This window comes from Dicentrarchus labrax, unplaced genomic scaffold (assembly GCF_905237075.1).
Source record: "Dicentrarchus labrax unplaced genomic scaffold, dlabrax2021, whole genome shotgun sequence".
In the NCBI taxonomy this organism is placed as follows: domain Eukaryota; kingdom Metazoa; phylum Chordata; class Actinopteri; family Moronidae; genus Dicentrarchus; species Dicentrarchus labrax.
This window is the reverse complement of record NW_026136715.1, coordinates 19,235,417-19,253,154: the sequence shown is the minus strand read 5'-3', so window position 1 is coordinate 19,253,154 and position 17,738 is coordinate 19,235,417. Positions and strand designations below refer to the sequence as shown.

At 38.4% G+C, this 17,738-nt stretch overlaps 1 protein-coding gene across 1 annotated transcript; it reads right to left on the bottom strand.

Annotated features, from left to right (window-relative positions):
- Positions 1–1,391: 1,391 nt before the first annotated feature.
- Positions 1,392–7,434, bottom strand: LOC127377679 (taste receptor type 1 member 1-like). Its single transcript, XM_051425789.1, has 6 exons — positions 7,253–7,434; positions 6,642–6,939; positions 5,678–6,403; positions 5,035–5,241; positions 4,543–4,663; positions 1,392–2,594 (listed from the first exon to the last, which is right to left on the bottom strand). Exons 1-6 carry the CDS (start codon positions 7,432–7,434, stop codon positions 1,666–1,668), a joined length of 2,463 nt encoding a protein of 820 aa, XP_051281749.1. The 3' UTR covers positions 1,392–1,665.
- Positions 7,435–17,738: the final 10,304 nt, after the last annotated feature.

Genomic DNA, 17,738 nt, shown 5'->3' with positions numbered 1-17,738 from the left:
TTTAACCTCAATACAAAAACTTAAATTATACAAGTATTTGTGTGCTGGTAGTCTAGCCCAGAGGATTTCAAGGTGAAAGGCGAGCCAGGGGTGCTCCAAACAGTTTCAGGGGATGCTCAGTGAATGAAAAAAATATTACATTGGTTATTACATAAGTTATCAAAAGGAGATCACATAGCCTAGATTCAATTTCAGTTCAATTCAATTTTATTTTATTTGTAATTCAGCGCCAATTCATAACAGAAGTTATCTCAGGACACTTTTCAAACAGAGCAGGTCTAGACCAAACTCCTTATAACATTATTTAGAGACCCAACAAGATGTGTGTCATTTGATTAAACAGATACAGTAGTTCTGGAGAATTTGAAAATAGTTTTCTCACTTTCCAAGTCAGAAACTGAGAAATGCACAGACCTTTTTTCATGTATTTGGTGTCTGAAGTTATAGCCTATGTCATATTAAGCTGTCCTTCCTAAGAAGCATCCCTTATGACTTTCTTCTTTCCTGGAGATAAAAACTGCTTATTCTAAGATAACAAAAACATAGTGATTCCTATATTCAGGTAATTATACAATAATGAAAACATACCTTTGAATATTATATTCGAATTATATATTTTTGCCAATAGATCCTCCTAAATGTTATACACTGGACCTATAACGGCGTGATGTTAACTTGCAAGCAATCAAACATGTTTCCATTATTGCTGTGTTGACTGTATGTTTTCAATTATTTGATTAAAGAGGATGCATTAGTCCTATGGTATACATGTTCACAACATGTTCACAACAATGCTACTATAAATGCTATTAGAAAAGCAACCAGCTACTTACATAAACTGACACATCAGAGTTTGATTATACAATGGAAATGGGGAGATTTGTTTATCCATCCAGTATATGTTATATATATATATATATATATATTTCACACAGATTAAGTGAAAACTTTGACCTGTTGGTGGCTGAAGAAAAGTTAGGGGCAAATGGATTCAGCCTCTAGTAGTGGACCGACTGACCTACCACCAACAGATAAGCATGCTCCTTGCATGGCAAAAAATACATTGTTCATCAGATGCTAGCAGCATGACTCTACGTATGGTAATGTTGGTAACTTAATGATCCCCTGACTTCCCCTGACTCAATCACTGTGTATCATTAGCCTCACTTGCACTTTGTATGTGGTACTATTAGCAAATGTTAGCATACTAACAGTATAAGTAAGATGGTAAGACCATACCATTTAGCTCAACAGACGATCTGTGAGACTGTACTCCCCTGTACTGTTTTATAATTACAGTCTCACAGAGCTGATAGCATTGCTTTTCTCAGAGGTTCTGATTAATACTAAGAGATTTCAACTATCCTCGAAACAAAAATATGGGTGCCTCTTGTTGAAATGTTAATCGTTGTATATAGTTATAGCTAATTTCAAGATGTTTGTTAATGTATCCCTCATTAGAACAACAAAATAACCAATCAGAAATATATGTAACATGCAACATTAGGTTACAACAAAACAGAGACAAAGATTGAAACTACTATGTACTTTTTTTGACCATCTACTCTAAAAAGCCAAATTGTTATTCTTTCATTGAGTAGTATTCAGAAGGCCTAAAGTTAATCAGTTCTTCTGTATACAGTAATAGATATTCACTAGAGGCTGCTACTGGCAAATTGTTTTGGTATAATTCTGAATGAGACTTTGGAAGTACTGCTGTGTGTTTTTTTGTGATTGAAAAATTATGATGTAACATTTTGGGAGGAAATAAAACAACAGAAAGGAGTAGAGACTGGAGAGTACTGCCAAAGCTTTCAGTGTTGGGATGTACTTTCCACGGTAAAGTACATATACAGTGGAGAAGATGATCCAGGTGAGGATGAGTAGGAGCAGGCAGAAGGTTATTGCTTTGGCCTCATTGTAATTTTTTGGGAGGTCTTTTCCCATGTAGGAGAAAGTGAAGCAAAGGGAGCACAAAGATAAAAGTAAAACCAAAGGACCAGACAATGCTTTAAGATTAATGTCACAACCAAGTATGATTTTGTCTCTGGACCAAACTGTCTCATTGTAGGGCTTGGATGGGACCAACGAATAGCTAATAAGAAGTAAGAGTGCCTGAGTAAGAAATGCCACAGTGATGACCAGCCATTGTCCATGATATTTCATCCACCAACTGTGGAGCTTGGGGAACTTGGCAGCTATTTTGAAAATGCAAACAATTTGGAAAGAGCGAACCACAAAACATGCCAGACAAACAGTGTAGAACAAAAGGAATGGCAAGAACCTTAAGATACAAAAGGAAGTTGTTGGTTTACCAAAGTAAAAGAACACACTAAGACTACACAGACTGAGGCAACCTAAAATTAGGAAGCACATTGGTCCCCCAGCAGATCTGACAACAGGGGTGTTGTAGTTGATGGCAAAGAGAACGGACATGGCTAGTGTGAGACCCATCAAGGTGCAGGCCCCGACCATGATCACTATAGCCCCACTGTCTGTGAATGGGATGTACTCCACCACCCGCAGACTGCATGATGTACTTCCTTCTGCAGACCATTCTGTCTCCTTACAGTTGATGCACTTGTAGGGATCCTCTGTTGTACATGAAAGAGGGATGATTTGTCAATAAAGTTAGGGTTAACTTTTGAAAAATCTTCTGTGGGTAAAGAGAGATCAGTTTAGGAAGCAGTGTTCGATGTTTCATCTGTGTATGTTCTCTTTGCATTACAGTTTACAGTGATATATGGTAGAGGTAACTGCATGTGAGAGAAAATGTAAGCCTATTGGCTGCATCAAATTAACATAAAATGACTGTTAAACCCTCTAGCTACAGTGGGTACAGAAAGTATTCAGACCCCTTTAAATTTTTCACTCTTTGTTTCATTGCAGCCATTTGCTAAAATCAAAATAGTTCATTTTATTTCTCATTAATGTACACTCAGCACCCCATCTTGACAGAAAAATACAGAAATGTAGAAAGTTTTGCAAATTTATTAAAAAAGAAAAACTAAAATATCACATGGTCATAAGTATTCAGACCCTTTGCTGTGACACTCATATTTAACTCACATGCTGTCCATTTCTTCTGATCCTCCTTGAGATGGTTCTGCTCCTTCATTGGAGTCTAGCTGTGTTTAATTAAACTGATAGGACTTGATTACGAAAGGCACACACCTGTCTATATAAGACCTTACAGCTCACAGTGCATGTCAGAGCAAATGAGAATCATGAGGTCGAAGGAACTGCCCAAGGAGCTTGGAGACAGAATTGTGGCAAGGCACAGATCTGGCCAAGGTTACAAAAGAATTTCTGCAGCACTCAAGGTTCCTAAGAGCACAGTGGCCTCCATAATCCTTAAATGGAAGAAGTTTGGAACGACCAGAACTCTTCCTAGACCTGGCCGTCCAGCCAAACTGAGCAATCGTGGGAGAAGAGCCTTGGTGAGAGAGGTGAAGACGAACCCAAAGATCACTGTGGCTGAGCTCCAGAGACGCAGCAGGGAGATGGGAGAAAGTTCCACAAAGTCAACTATCACTGCAGCCCTCCACCAGTCGGGGCTTTCTGGCAGAGTGGCCCGACGGAAGCCTCTCCTCAGTGCAAGACATATGAAAGCCCGCATAGAGTTTGCCAAAAAGGACTCCCAGACTATGAGAAATAAGATTCTCTGGTCTGATGAGACCAAGATTGAACTTTTTGGCGTTAATTCTAAGCGGTATGTGTGGAGAAAACCAGGCACTGCTCATCACCTGCCCAATACAATCCCAACAGTGAAACATGGTGGTGGCAGCATCAGGCTATGGGGATGTTTTTCAGCTGCAGGGACAGGACGACTGGTTGCAATTGAAGGAAAGATGAATGCGGCCAAGTACAGAGATATCCTGGAAGAAAACCTCTTCCAGAGTGCTCAGGACCTCAGACTGGGCTGAAGGTTCACCTTCCAACAAGACAATGACCCTAAGCACACAGCTAAAATAACAAAGGAGTGGCTTCGGAACAACTCTGTGACCATTCTTGACTGGCTCAGCCAGAGCCCTGACCTAAACCCAATTGAGCATCTCTGGAGAGACCTGAAAATGGCTGTCCACCAACGTTCACCATCCAACCTGACAGAACTGGAGAGGATCTGCAAGGAAGAATGGCAGAGGATCCCCAAATCCAGGTGTGAAAAACTTGTTGCATCATTCCCAAGAAGACTCATGGCTGTACTAGCTCAAAAGGGTGCTTCTACTCAATACTGAGCAAAGGGTCTGAATACTTATGACCATGTGGTATTTCAGTTTTTCTTTTTTAATAAATTTGCAAAAAATTCTACATTTCTGTTTTTTTTTTCTGTCAAGATGGGGTGCTGAGTGTACATTAATGAGAAATAACATGAACTTTTTTGATTTTAGCAAATGGCTGCAATGAAACAAAGAGTGAAAAATTGAAAGGGGTCTGAATACTTTCCGTACCCACTGTATAAAAACAGTTTAAAAATGAACTCCCATCCAATAAAGAATAACAGCACTGCTAATTGTCTTCCTCTGATGTATTATAATTTACCTGTACTGTTGACATATGTTCCATTTGGACAGATTTCACATTTGAAGCAGCATTTGTGGATTCCATCATACATTTTTGAATATCCTTCAGAACATTCTTGGGAACACTGTGAAGTAGGCACCTGTACAAGACAATTATATAGCAGAAAAGTAAACGTAAGTGCACGATAATACCGTTAAGAGGTGGCGGCAGAGGATGGAGAAATAGCAGTAATTAGACCTATACAGATTTTTGAAATCCAAACAGGATATGTAAAATGAAGTCAACATTGAGTATTATATCTAGACGTCCATGCGAATGACACCATAAACAACCATCATTGGTTGATGTTCCTGATGTTGTGGTTTGCTCCCTGTCACAGTTATTACTAAACAAACATATGTTTATGCACATGCACAGTCATCCACACAACCCTGCAGAAATGGGAAAACCAAAACAAAGTGTTTTAAAATCAACATGTACCGTATAAGCTCATTGTAGGAAAACACTTACTTCTCCCGTTGTGTACCACTGAATTTTGCTGTTGTTGATGCAGAAATGCAACAATGGGTCATAATGATAGAAGCCGACCTTTTCTGCATCCCCACCGTGGTTCCAGAAAACGATGGAATACGATCCGTGCTTGGGGTCACCATTCTCATCAAACGCAATACTCCGGTTTAAAAGTGTAAAGTTTGACTTCCTCAGCTGTGCTAGAACCTGATGTGGGTACAGAAAGTTCAGATTAGTGGCATGTGTTCACAATGAACATATGAGGTGTTTATTAAAAAGGTTTTTAAAAATATTGAATGAATTGAGAATTGAGTTTTCTCATAAGGCTTGACAAAGGCTTGTTGAGACTGAAACTTTGTTATATTTAAAGTATCCTATAGGAAGCCATCAGTAGAGTGGTTGGATCTATTATCTGATTTCTAATGTTTGACAGATAAAAGTCAGGTTTGATTGTTGAAGATTAAAAGTCTTTTCATTTACATGTCTTATACTGTGGTTATACTAATGTCTTCTTATCACTAAAGCCAGCCTGTATTTTGTGTTAAGATTGGTCACTTTCAAGTAGGCTTGTCAGAAATATAAATGGTCAAAAATCAGAGGGTGAGAACAAATTACTCAATTCTCAAACTATTTGTATACTTACCATGTGTGGGTACACTGTAATATTGCCATTACATCCACCAGATCCGCATTGCAAAGTATTGTGTAAGGCATGAGCGATGGCATATACAGCAGAATAAACAGGAAAAGAGAAAGATGGGTCTGCAGCAATGATATCTTCTGCACTCATGTTACTGCAGCTGCAAACCTGATTACAAAACCTCTCTTGTTCTGAATTTTCACAATGATTCTGACTTTTTGAAGAATAGATAAAATCACTGAAACCAGGTATGGTCACTACTGGCTGAGACACCCCAAGAACAGTTCCAATACTTTTGATTCCTTTCTCCTTTGGGAGCTTCTTGTTTAAGGACCATGCATCTGCGGCTATCCACACCTTGTCTTTGATTTTCAGTTGTATTGCTGCCTTAATGAGAGCTTCAGCAGTCCATTCAGGAGCCAAAACAATAATGATACGTATCCTCTGTGCCTGCATCTGTTTGAATACTGGGGTGTAATCTGTTTTAGAATCGAGGGCTTTGGTGTACGCCAGGCAGATCTCTGTGTCCTTAATCATATTTATGAACAATGTCCGTCCATCATTGCCATAGTCATCATCAACATTAAGGACAGCAACCCAACGCCAGTTGAAGTGCTGCAAAATCTTTACAATCACTTCTATGACGTCTTTATTGAGATGCACTGTTCGTAAAAAAGAGGGGAAATTCTTTTTTCTCGAAAAGACAGAACTGGAAGCTCCATAACTAATCTGTGAAAAGAGTAATGGAGAACTTGTATTATCAGTGAAATAAGGCGCAACACGCTCAACTTCCATTGGGACAATAAACACTGGGTGCTGAATCCGAAATGTGTAAAATCATAAAGCAAATTAATAGTATAAATTTACAAAATTATTTTCTTTGAAAATAAATCCTCAAAAGTTAAAAGCTTGATATTAAATAGTTTTATCACTTGATCTATTTGAAAACAATGGTTGGCAAACTTACCATGGGAATGAGATTCATCATGAAGAGTGGGGCTACAGTCCGTGTCTCAGTGCTTGTGGAAGAGCCAACCACTGCTATCACTTTGGACAAATTCTTGAGTGGTTCATCCCAAGGTTGGATCAAGCCATTGTTTGAGATGAGGTTGAACATTTCTGGGAAATTCTGTGTATCTGAGCACTGGTCAAATATTTCATAGCCGAGAGACACATTTGGCAGAATGTTGGTAGAGTTATTGATTTCCTCTACAGCGAATCTCATCATCTGAAACCTCCGATAGCTTGACAGAATGAAGGGCTGACTGAGGACAGAGGAAGGACAGTGAGAGAGTGTAAGAATCAGTTTCATTGTTAAAGAATTACTCTTCAAGTATTTGTGAAGTCTGTGCAGACACAGCTATCTAAAAGAGGAAGGGAAGAAGCACTAAGGTTGATAATGCAGACTTGATGTTCCTTGACTTTGATAATAGAGTAATTCATTAAATTGGTTTTGATGGAAATATGCTATTAGCTATATACATTGACCTGAGATTTGAGTCAAAACTATAATTGGTTATACTAGGTGCTCTTCATTAGTTGTAGATTGCATTTACTCAGATTTATTAGAAAACTCACCTGGAGCAGTCAGTGAATTCTGGTCTGTCATGATAAACAGAGACATTGGAATGATGAATATCAAAAAGTCCACCTATCAAATAATCTCCTTTTAGTTGAAACTCTGAGGTTCGGGCAGTGCATTGAGCCAAGGCTTGTAGAAAAGTCCCAAAGAGAAACAGACCAGCAAGACAGTGTTTCATTGTTGTAGTTACCAATCTGTTGTGAACTCTCATGAGATTACCTTTACCCTTAATAAGTTATGAGACAGTGGTGATGGCAAGCCTCATTTCCATGAAATTGGGAGTTAGTGTGTCATTAATGGATACAGTACCTATGATTCACTGGAAGACAATACACAAATCAGTATGCAAAAATCATCTAAACTGCTACTGCTATAGTGTGCCTGTGATGTATACACACAGTGTTTAAAAATCATCATGAGTAAGTAACTTTAATGCTTCTATCATGAATAAATCTGGTAATCCTAGAAATGTTACTTCCTTATTTTAGTCAAATAACCAACTAAAAGTTCAAACTTATAATGTGCAAACATAAAAGTTTGAAATATATTTATATATTTGTTTCTTTTTTGCCTTTATTACTGAAGCACAAATTATTGCTCACAGCGACAACCAGAGCACCTGGACCAAACATCACCGGAAACAGCGTGATCAAACCAGAAAGAGACATGGGATGAGAACTAAACTAACCCAGCTGAGACCTAAGGTTATTCCGCTACCCAGCCTAGTCCTGGCTAATGTCAGAATGCAGAAAGATAAAATTGATAAAATAAGAGTCAGAGAATCAGCTGTGCTCTTATCTTTACTGACATCTGGCTCTAACAAAACATCCCACATCAAGCTATTGCACTTGACCTGCAGAGCGTGTTCCACGCTGACAGAACACACAAGTCTGGTAAAGTGAGAGTAGGCCGACTCTGTGTTTACATCCAGTTGAAGTCCACGCAGTTGAAGTGGAATGTGTGGCATTTTTATTGTTAAGATGTCAACCATATTATCTGGCCAGAGAACTCACCAGAGTGTTGGTGTTACATTCCCCCAGACTCAGGTCATCAGCCGTCACATGACAATGAGACGGCTTAATGAAACAGACCTCAGAACTGTTTTACGTAAATTCCACCAGCATGTCCACATCCCCTTCAGGGGAACAAATACACCGGGCCATATTTACATGAATATTCCTGGCAGCTACCAAGACTTTCTCTGTGCCCAGTTTGGTCTATCAGACCACATTTCCCTGCTTCTCCTGCCTACTTGCACCCAACTGATTAGAAGGGTCAAACCATCAGTAAAAACTTTTAAAGTGTTAGGTTAGGTAAGGTTAGGTTACTATATTTGTGTCTGTGCAAAAGTGTGGACAGATGAAGCCACAGCAGCACTACTACACCACAGACTGGCACATGTTTAAAGAGAGGACATCACCCTGGAGAACCACATAAATCTTGAGGAATCTATCATCAGTGACATGATACATCAGCAAATGTGTTGATCACAAAGACAGTAATATGTGTGTGTTTGAACTTCTGGGTGAAGGAGAGGATTCCAGGTACAGAGGAACAAGTTTTTATCCACTTTTAGACCAGATTTGAACAATCAGTGGTTTTTAACTATATTTCAGTTTGACAAGTCACGTTTGAAATGTTTATTACAGCAGTACAACAGTCAGATTTTGGTGTCTAGCTCAAAGGCGTCGCTCCATTAGTGCTAGCTGACTTTTAGCTTGGTCTGCGTTAAACTTTCCACTTGGCCTGGGAGAGATGAGTGGTGAGGGTCAGAACTTCTTCCACGCCAAATTGCTCAGAGCCATGGCAGACAATCAAGAGAGGCAAACATCACAATGGTTGCTCCCTAAAATAAATGTTAAATTCCACCTAAAATGATTCAGAAATTTGATTCAGGGGTGGTCGATGACAAGGTATCCTATCTGTTAAACTTTTTAAAGGTGCAAAAGTAGAAAGAACCGATCTAAAGTTGGACTACCGGCTACAGGTGGCTAAATGGGCTTCGACGTTTAGGTGATGGGTGGCTAAAGACTCAAATGATATCCATATTGAGGTTTTTTGGCTAGATCACAAAAAGATCACATGAAAAAAGATGAAATGATTCCACCTTAAGACTGTTGCATTTCCTACATCTTGAACATCTAAACATGTCATTTTGCTACTAACACCACTGACTTTAACTTTATAACTTTTTACGAATGAATTAATGCCTAACACAGCGTATTCAGGCATTTTAAGTAATTTCCCCCTGGGATTATTAAAGTATTTATGATTCTGATTCTGATTCCTATTCAAAATGAAACAAATGTACTGCACATGAAGGCTGGACTTAAGAGAAAGACTGGTACAATATGATGCAGCCCTTCAAAGCATATTTGTGAAGGTTGTTGAGTCATATGTACTTAAATTTTTTGTTGCATTATATAGTCTGATGTTCCTGACATTTCATACAGCTCATGTCCTGGCACATTGAAGGCATCATGTGCCGGTCATGATGATTACGATGCCTTTTGTTGCTGAATTCCTGCCAAGAAAGGTAATATAACCTCAGTAAGAACTGTGTAACCACATTTGTGACGTTGAGGAAGTATTTATTAACAACATCTTCATCTTTGTCATTTAATGTATGTCTAAACACAAAAGCATATTTATGATATTATTTATGAATCCATACTGGAAAATACGTAAAGCATATGTGGAAAACAAATTTGATTAACAACAATAGTATGAACAAAATGTTGTTGGCTTAACTTAATATCTAAATACTGATAAATTAAGTATTCATTACTATTACAGTTATCTTTTAAAAAACAACCCAGTGTTTTATGTTTTGAAGCTGAAAAAATACAAATGTTTTTCATAGTGTAGAGATGAACCACATGGAAAGGGGAACCAAAGATTATCTTTTCATACATTAGGCAAATGCAAAACCACCTTTCTCTCTTCCTGATTTAGTACACAAGAGGACACATAGTTTGCATAAAGACTTGATAGTCAGGCAAGTTTTCTTTGTCATATTGTTTTCAGACTTTTCTGCCTTTATTCCATAGGACAGTTCAAAATAGACAGGAAAGGGGGATGCACAGCAAAGAGTCGAACCCATGGCCACTATGGCAAGGACTTAGCCTTAGTACAAAGCTCTACCCAGAGCCATTAATATATGAGAGTCACGTCATCTCGGTTTGCTCAATGGACCATGTTTTTATAGCCATGGCAGAACTTGGAGCCTCTCATCAGTTCCCGGAAGTTTGCCAACTCTACCACCAGTTCAGTAGAGTTACAGCCAGAAAGTGCCATTTGTGGTGCACTTTCAGAGGGTAAGATATTTAAAGAATCAGATTGTATATTATAAGCACATATGAAATGATTATTAACATGTATAATAAAAGCATGTCATTGGATTATTTGCTACAAATTTGGTACATTTTGAACGTTTACAGATAATAGATTAGGCTAGGATACTGGATGAAGGTAGCAATAGTTTACTAACTGTGAATTCTGTTCTGATAATGCTACCACTATATCATCCTTCTTAGCTCAATTTTATGCGTGGTCTGGAATAAATTATGAATTATGCATAATTTTGGGCTATGTGATTGTAGTCGGTGCAGGTGGTGATACTTTGGAGTATGAGCTATGTAGTATGTTTTGTAATATATAGTCTTTGAGATGTAACTTAAGGGTTGAGTGTTTTTAGGTGATTATTTTTCCTGTGTCTATTATGTTGCAGCTCAGCTGATTTTAGATTGATGGGAAAGACCTAAGTGATGTTGAAAACACAAGGTAAGTTCAAAATGGCCAACAATTTCAAGTTTTCAGAAATCAGATCAGAATCAGAAATACTTTAATAATCCCAGGGGGAAATTACTTTTATACTACTTTATAATATAAGTATTCATACTAAATATGTATTCTATTCCTGTATTATGTAAGTAATTTTGTTAGTAATAATATTCCCACTCATTGCATGCTGCAGGCCAGGAGTGTTGCAGGGTGAGGACAAATGATGATATAGGTCACTGCAGAGTGACTTGAGTTTATGTTTCACACACAACAACCTTTGTCCAACCATGTACATATCCCATAGCAGTTGACTGTGCAGTATTAGGGAACACTTTATACTTACTGGACATATGAACACCCATTACATATCTAATAGACAACCCAGAAAATTTGCAAACTTTTTTCGACTTCAGACTGTGCTAAACATCAGCAGCAAACGCTGTTGATGATCAAAACAAAGACCATGCATCATCTTCAAGGCAATTTCCGGTCTAAGCCTGTATAGGTGTGTCTAACCCTTTCTCTGTCTCTTTCTCTCTCTCAGCACAATAACCACAGGGACATTGAACAGAGTCTGAGCCTGCAATGAGACAGAACCCTCAACCTGCACCCTGCATTTCAGGTGCCTGAGTTCTGCAGTCCTTCATGTTTCTGAGTTTATTATTGATTGATATGTATATATACCTATATATATCTTTATAGATATATATGGAATTCTTAATGAGGTAGACGTAGTTAAAGCTCCACTGTGTCGGATTTAGTTTCATCTTGTAGTTCACCGTCCTCTTCTATGCCCAAAAGAAAAAAACACAAACACCCCTATCTCCGTATCTAGAGCCAATGTTTGGTTTGTCCTTTTTGGGCTACTATACAAACATGGCAGTTCAACATGGCAACCTCAAGGGAAGGCGGCCCCTGGCGTCCGTGGATATAAAAAGCTCATTCCAAGGCAACAAAAACATAATCATTCCTATGTTCAGGTGATTATACACATATGAAAACATAGTTTTATTGTATTCCATTCCTGCCAATTGATCATCCTAAATGCTACACACAGGATCGTTAATGTCAAAGATTTTGAGATACAATTCTGAAATTGACTGACCAAAACAGTAGTATAATGTGATGGCCATCTTTCCACTTACAGTTAGGAAGAACTGATAACACGTTTTAGTGCTGATACAACCGCTGAGTACAAAAATAAGTAATTGTTTAAACTAAATGAATAGAAGAATGACTACACTGGTATTCTGTCCCCAGCCAGGCGTGTCAACGGTCACTTCACATTTGTTGTGTGTTAAGTACTATGTAGTATACATAAGTCATAAGTACCAACTTTTGTTTGATGTTGGGATACAGCTTGAGCTAGACTCAGCTAAAAAGGAAACATATATATCAAATAACTAGGTCTACAGACTGTAATACTGGAATAAGAACTAATTTGCGTTAAATGAAAAAATGATTTCCTCTCTTTTCGAGTGCTAATAATATGCATCTTGTGTGCTGAAAGTGGTCCCAAGGAGACATGACACAGTGGAGAGGACATGAACATTTCTGAGTGGCACCAACACAATAAATGTCTTCCTGTTTTGATTTAAAATCAAGGCACCAAGACCATCAGGTTGAATTCATATGGGGAGCTTCAATACCTATATCTGTAAGGTACACAAACATGAAACACAGAGAGACCAGATTGATACCCACGCAGACTGCAGACATAATTTAGCTCTGTCAGACACACTACGTACTATTCTAATTTATACTGGATCAATGGTGATAGTGTTATGCTCATCTTATTAAGTGCTTACAGTCCATGGTTCAGAGCATAGAATGTGTAATTAGTGGATGTGGTGAATAAACTGGCCAACACTGCAACCGTACACAGTGGGCCCATTTCCTTATTGAGTGGCAATATTAGCATAACTACAACCAGCTACATTTGGTAAATAGGCATGGGTAAAAAATTTAATTCAGAACTCACAAACCAAAAGATAGAACACGTTGAGTAATATGTTATAGTATGGGTACATAAGTAAAAAGAGAAATTGGTAAAATGAGGTGGACCAATAGAGGTCGAAGTTTGATTACTGGGGTAACCTATTTCAACGGTGTACAGCATGCTCTTTTTTGGATAGAGTTCATAAAGATGAAAGACAAATAAGAAAAAACAATTCAACAATAAACTCACAGAAAGACATCTTCATTTGTCCACAATGCATGGGATACCAGCACAGAGAAAAAAGGTAGAGTAGAGTAGGGCTTAGTAGCCTTTATTTATGACTCCTGGTTAATGACTTAAATCTTAAATGTATATGTGAACAAAGTTGTGCACACAAACTCCACAAAATCTGAATCTGTACAACACCTTCACAAAACCCCTGAAATCCTGCACCCTGATTTTGACCTAAATACTAAAACTTCAATTAGACAAGTACTGAATGGAATTGTGTAAGTGTGTCTGTAGTGTAGCCAGTAGACAGTTTCACAGTGAGGTGCTGCCTTCATGTGGTGACATTAGTGTTATAGCAACCTCAAAAAACTGTTGAACAGAAAGGACATCACACACATTGCATTTTATGTTGTTATTAAATCACTGTTGTACATTTAAATATCTAAATTAGTGCAGGGCTTAACAGTATGAACTTCATGTTGGTTTTCACTGAATGAAAACAATGAAAACGATCACAGTTAATATCCACCATCTCTGACGATACCTGTACAAATGAGTAATATCATCAAACAATATTAAGAGTCTTAATGCTCTGTGTGGCTGTATATAGGTACAGTGCTACTTTGAGCTTCTTTTTTTAAAAAATAATAGATAAAATCACTGAAACCAGGTATGGTCACTCCTGCCCGGACACCCCAAGAACAGTTGTATTGCTGCCTTAATGAGAGCTTCAGCAGTCCATTCAGGAGCAAAAACAATAATGATACTTATCTTCTGTATGTATCTGTATCTGTATCTGTTTGAATACTGGGGTGTAATCTGTATTAGAATCGAGGGCTCTGGTGTACGCTAGGCAGATCTCAGTGTCCTTAATCATATTTATAAACGATGTCCGTCCATCATTTCCATAGTCATCATAAATGTTAAGGAAAGCAGCCCAGCACCAGTTGAAGTGCTGCAAAATCTTTACAATCACTTCTATGACGTCTTTATTGGGATGCACTGTTTGTACGAAAGAGGGGAAATGCCGTGGGTAATTATTGGGTTACCAGCTGGTATTGTTTTCACACAGTTTGCATAAACACCTGGTTTTCAGGCAAGGTTTAACACAAACTACCAATAGTCGAACCATTGGCAGTATGGACAGGGCTGGACAAGTGTCTTAAACCTGCATTCTATGCACCTTCACCATCAGGGAGTACTCATTCCTTGTCTTCATCATCTGATAGATCCATACATTTCTCAAAAACCATAAAAGGTTGCTTTTTTGAATATAGGATATGTGACCTGCTCCATCATTTTGAGTCACTTTGACCCAGAAACACATTTTGAGTTTTCTTCATGGCTGTAAAGAGGAAAGTCTCAGCTTTGTGGCGATACCAAAATTATTTTTCTACTCCAAAATTGTATGAGACACGCTCCTCCAAAGGTCGACTGTCACCAAACCTTGTTTTTGAGAAAAAGGGCTCTAAAGATAGCGATCAACATTCCGCCATATTCCAAATGAATTGAAAGACATTTATAAATAGTTTATATTAAAATAAATAAACTTACAATTCAAAATGCTTTACATCATTATAATCAGAGACATTGTATGCTACCATCGGGTCAGCCAGGAGTGGAATATCTTCCTCCTCGCCTCCATCACACTCACTTTCTTTGCCATCCCGATCGGAGCCGGCCGGTGTCGGTGGCGCGAAATCTGAGTCAGACTCCGAGGTCGAGCCGCCGCTGTCACTCTCACTCTCAGCTGCCGGTGCGGTGAAATAGTCTGTAATAAGGTCGATCCAGTAGTTGTCTGAAGTAGCATGTCTTACAGGAATTGAATTTAAAAGTCGAGCAATGTTGTCGTCGCGAAAATTCATTTTGTCTAGGCTGTCAATCTGTCAATCTGACTCCGTGTCCGTGTCTATCTAACCTGACAGTTGACACAGATGACACAAACACGCTAGCCGGTGTTTTAAAATCTGACACCTGTTTCGTTTTATTTATGCTAGCTATATTTATCCTTTTATATTATTTTATAGTATTTTACATTAATTTTGACATTGTATGAAAGCTGAGACTTTATTTAATTAGAAACATGTAAAAACTGAAAATAGCCCAACATTTTATTTTCTTGTAAAAACGTGTTTCTACACAAACGGGCCTCTGCGACATCTGACTCATTTTGATGGAACGCGTCACATATATACAAACAGTTCAACAAGAAAATCACAGAACATTGCCGTGAGAAAATAAGTTAAAATTAAAGCTGCAAGCAGTGTTGGGCGGGACCTCACACTCAACGCAACTCGGGGCGTGCTGCAGCCGCGTCGCATGCCGTCGTAACACGTGCAAACCACAACATGAAAATCTGCCGTTAATCAGCTCAAAATCGCCACGCAGTGCTTACTTCCTGTTGCCAGTAGGTGGCGCTATCACTATGTCTGAATATTGTCATGTACACATGTTCAGGGCGGGACTGTTATCAAGCATTTGAAGTGTGGAGCCGATTGGACAATGTACACTCGAATTCGTGTTTTGTGGCGGTCCATCAAAATTTCCCGCCACCCCACAGACATGTCCCCTCACCACAGTCAACACATATCATCAACAATGTGGAGGAGGAGTTCGTTCAAATACAACGCGAAAAGTTCGCCGAAAGTGAAAATGAAAATCAAAATGGCCGACTTCCTGTGGGGTTTCGGGTATGGGTCCAAGAGGCTTTTTTGTACATCCCGGCATGTTACACGTGCCTAACGAGTTTTGTACATATCGGTGAAACATGGCGCCGAGGCTGCTGTTTTTTTATCCTGTAGGGGGCGCTACAAACACGACAAACACGATTTTTGGTATGTGAGCTTCAGGCACCACTCTACACGTGCCCTGTGAATTTCATATTCATAACTATTACGGTCTCTGCACAGTGATTTACCATGCCACAAGAGCGCCACCTAGTGGCGGATTGTTGACACATTTTTTAGCGAGCCTCAGGGAGCCATGGGGAAGCATTGTACCAAGTTTCATCTTAATCACGCATACTGTTGTAGAGATATAAACTTCTACATTTTAAAGAGCACCACCTAGTGGCGATGGCCTGAAATTGTGCACGATGCTTAAGGAAGACATGTGGAACTATGGACCCAAGTTTGGTGTCAATCGGACATACCAATGTGGAGAAATGGTCCACTTCATTTTTTGACGAAAAATCTACAGGAAGTTGGAATTTTAACGCGTTCTTGTTTTTTGAAATTTCACAAATGTTCAAATTACTCTTTTTGCCATTCACCGAACGCGTGGATACAAGGTTTATGAATGTGCGACAAACTATGCAGAAGTTTTTAGCCTAAAAGCACTTTTTATGATAGTAGTGCCACCTAGTGGCCAACCCGAAAGCGATGCATAGAATATCCCCATTTTCACCAGGCCTGACAACTTTGCCAAATAAAATTGACTTTTCGTCCTGGTCGCTGGCTCGGTCCCTAATAATCACATTATATTTCCAAAAATTTAGTCTGTGTCCATAAAGATCGAAAAACACAGGGATACAGGCACTGAGAAAAAATGGTGGCACACAGTACATTAGTGCTAAGTAGCCTTTATTTATTACTTCTGGTTAATGAGTTAAATCTTGAATCTATGAACAAAACACAAAATCTGAATATGTACACCAATAAGTTCTGACATCCTGCACCCTAATTTTAACCTCAATACAAAAACTTAAATTATACAAGTATTTGTGTGCTGGTAGTCTAGCCCAGAGGATTTCAAGGTGAAAGGCGAGCCAGGGGTGCTCCAAACAGTTTCAGGGGATGCTCAGTGAATGAAAAAAATATTACATTGGTTATTACATAAGTTATCAAAAGGAGATCACATAGCCTAGATTCAATTTCAGTTCAATTCAATTTTATTTTATTTGTATAGCGCCAATTCATAACAGAAGTTATCTCAGGACACTTTTCAAACAGAGCAGGTCTAGACCGAACTCCTTATAACATTATTTACAGAGACCCAACAAGATGTGTGTCATTTGATTAAATAGATAGTTCAGAGATACAGTAGTTCTGGAGAATTTGAAAATAGTTTTCTCACTTTCAAAGTCAGAAACTGAGAAATGCACAGACCTTTTTTCATGTATTTGGTGTCGGAAGTTATAGCCTATGTCATATTAAGCTGTCCTTCCTAAGAAGCATCCCTTATGACTTTCTTCTTTCCTGGAGATAAAAACAGCTTATTCTAAGATAACAAAAATATAGTGATTCCTATATTCAGGTAATTATACAATAATGAAAACATACCTTTGAATATTATATTCGAATTATATATTTTTGCCAATAGATCCTCCTAAATGTTATACACTGGACCTATAACGGCGTGATGTTAACTTGCAAGCAATCAAATATGTTTCCATTATTGCTGTGTTGATGATGTTTTCAATTATTTGATTAAAGAGGATGCATTAGTCCTATGGTATACATGTTCACAACATGTTCACAACAATGCTACTATAAATGCTATTAGAAAAACAACCAGCTACTTACATAAAC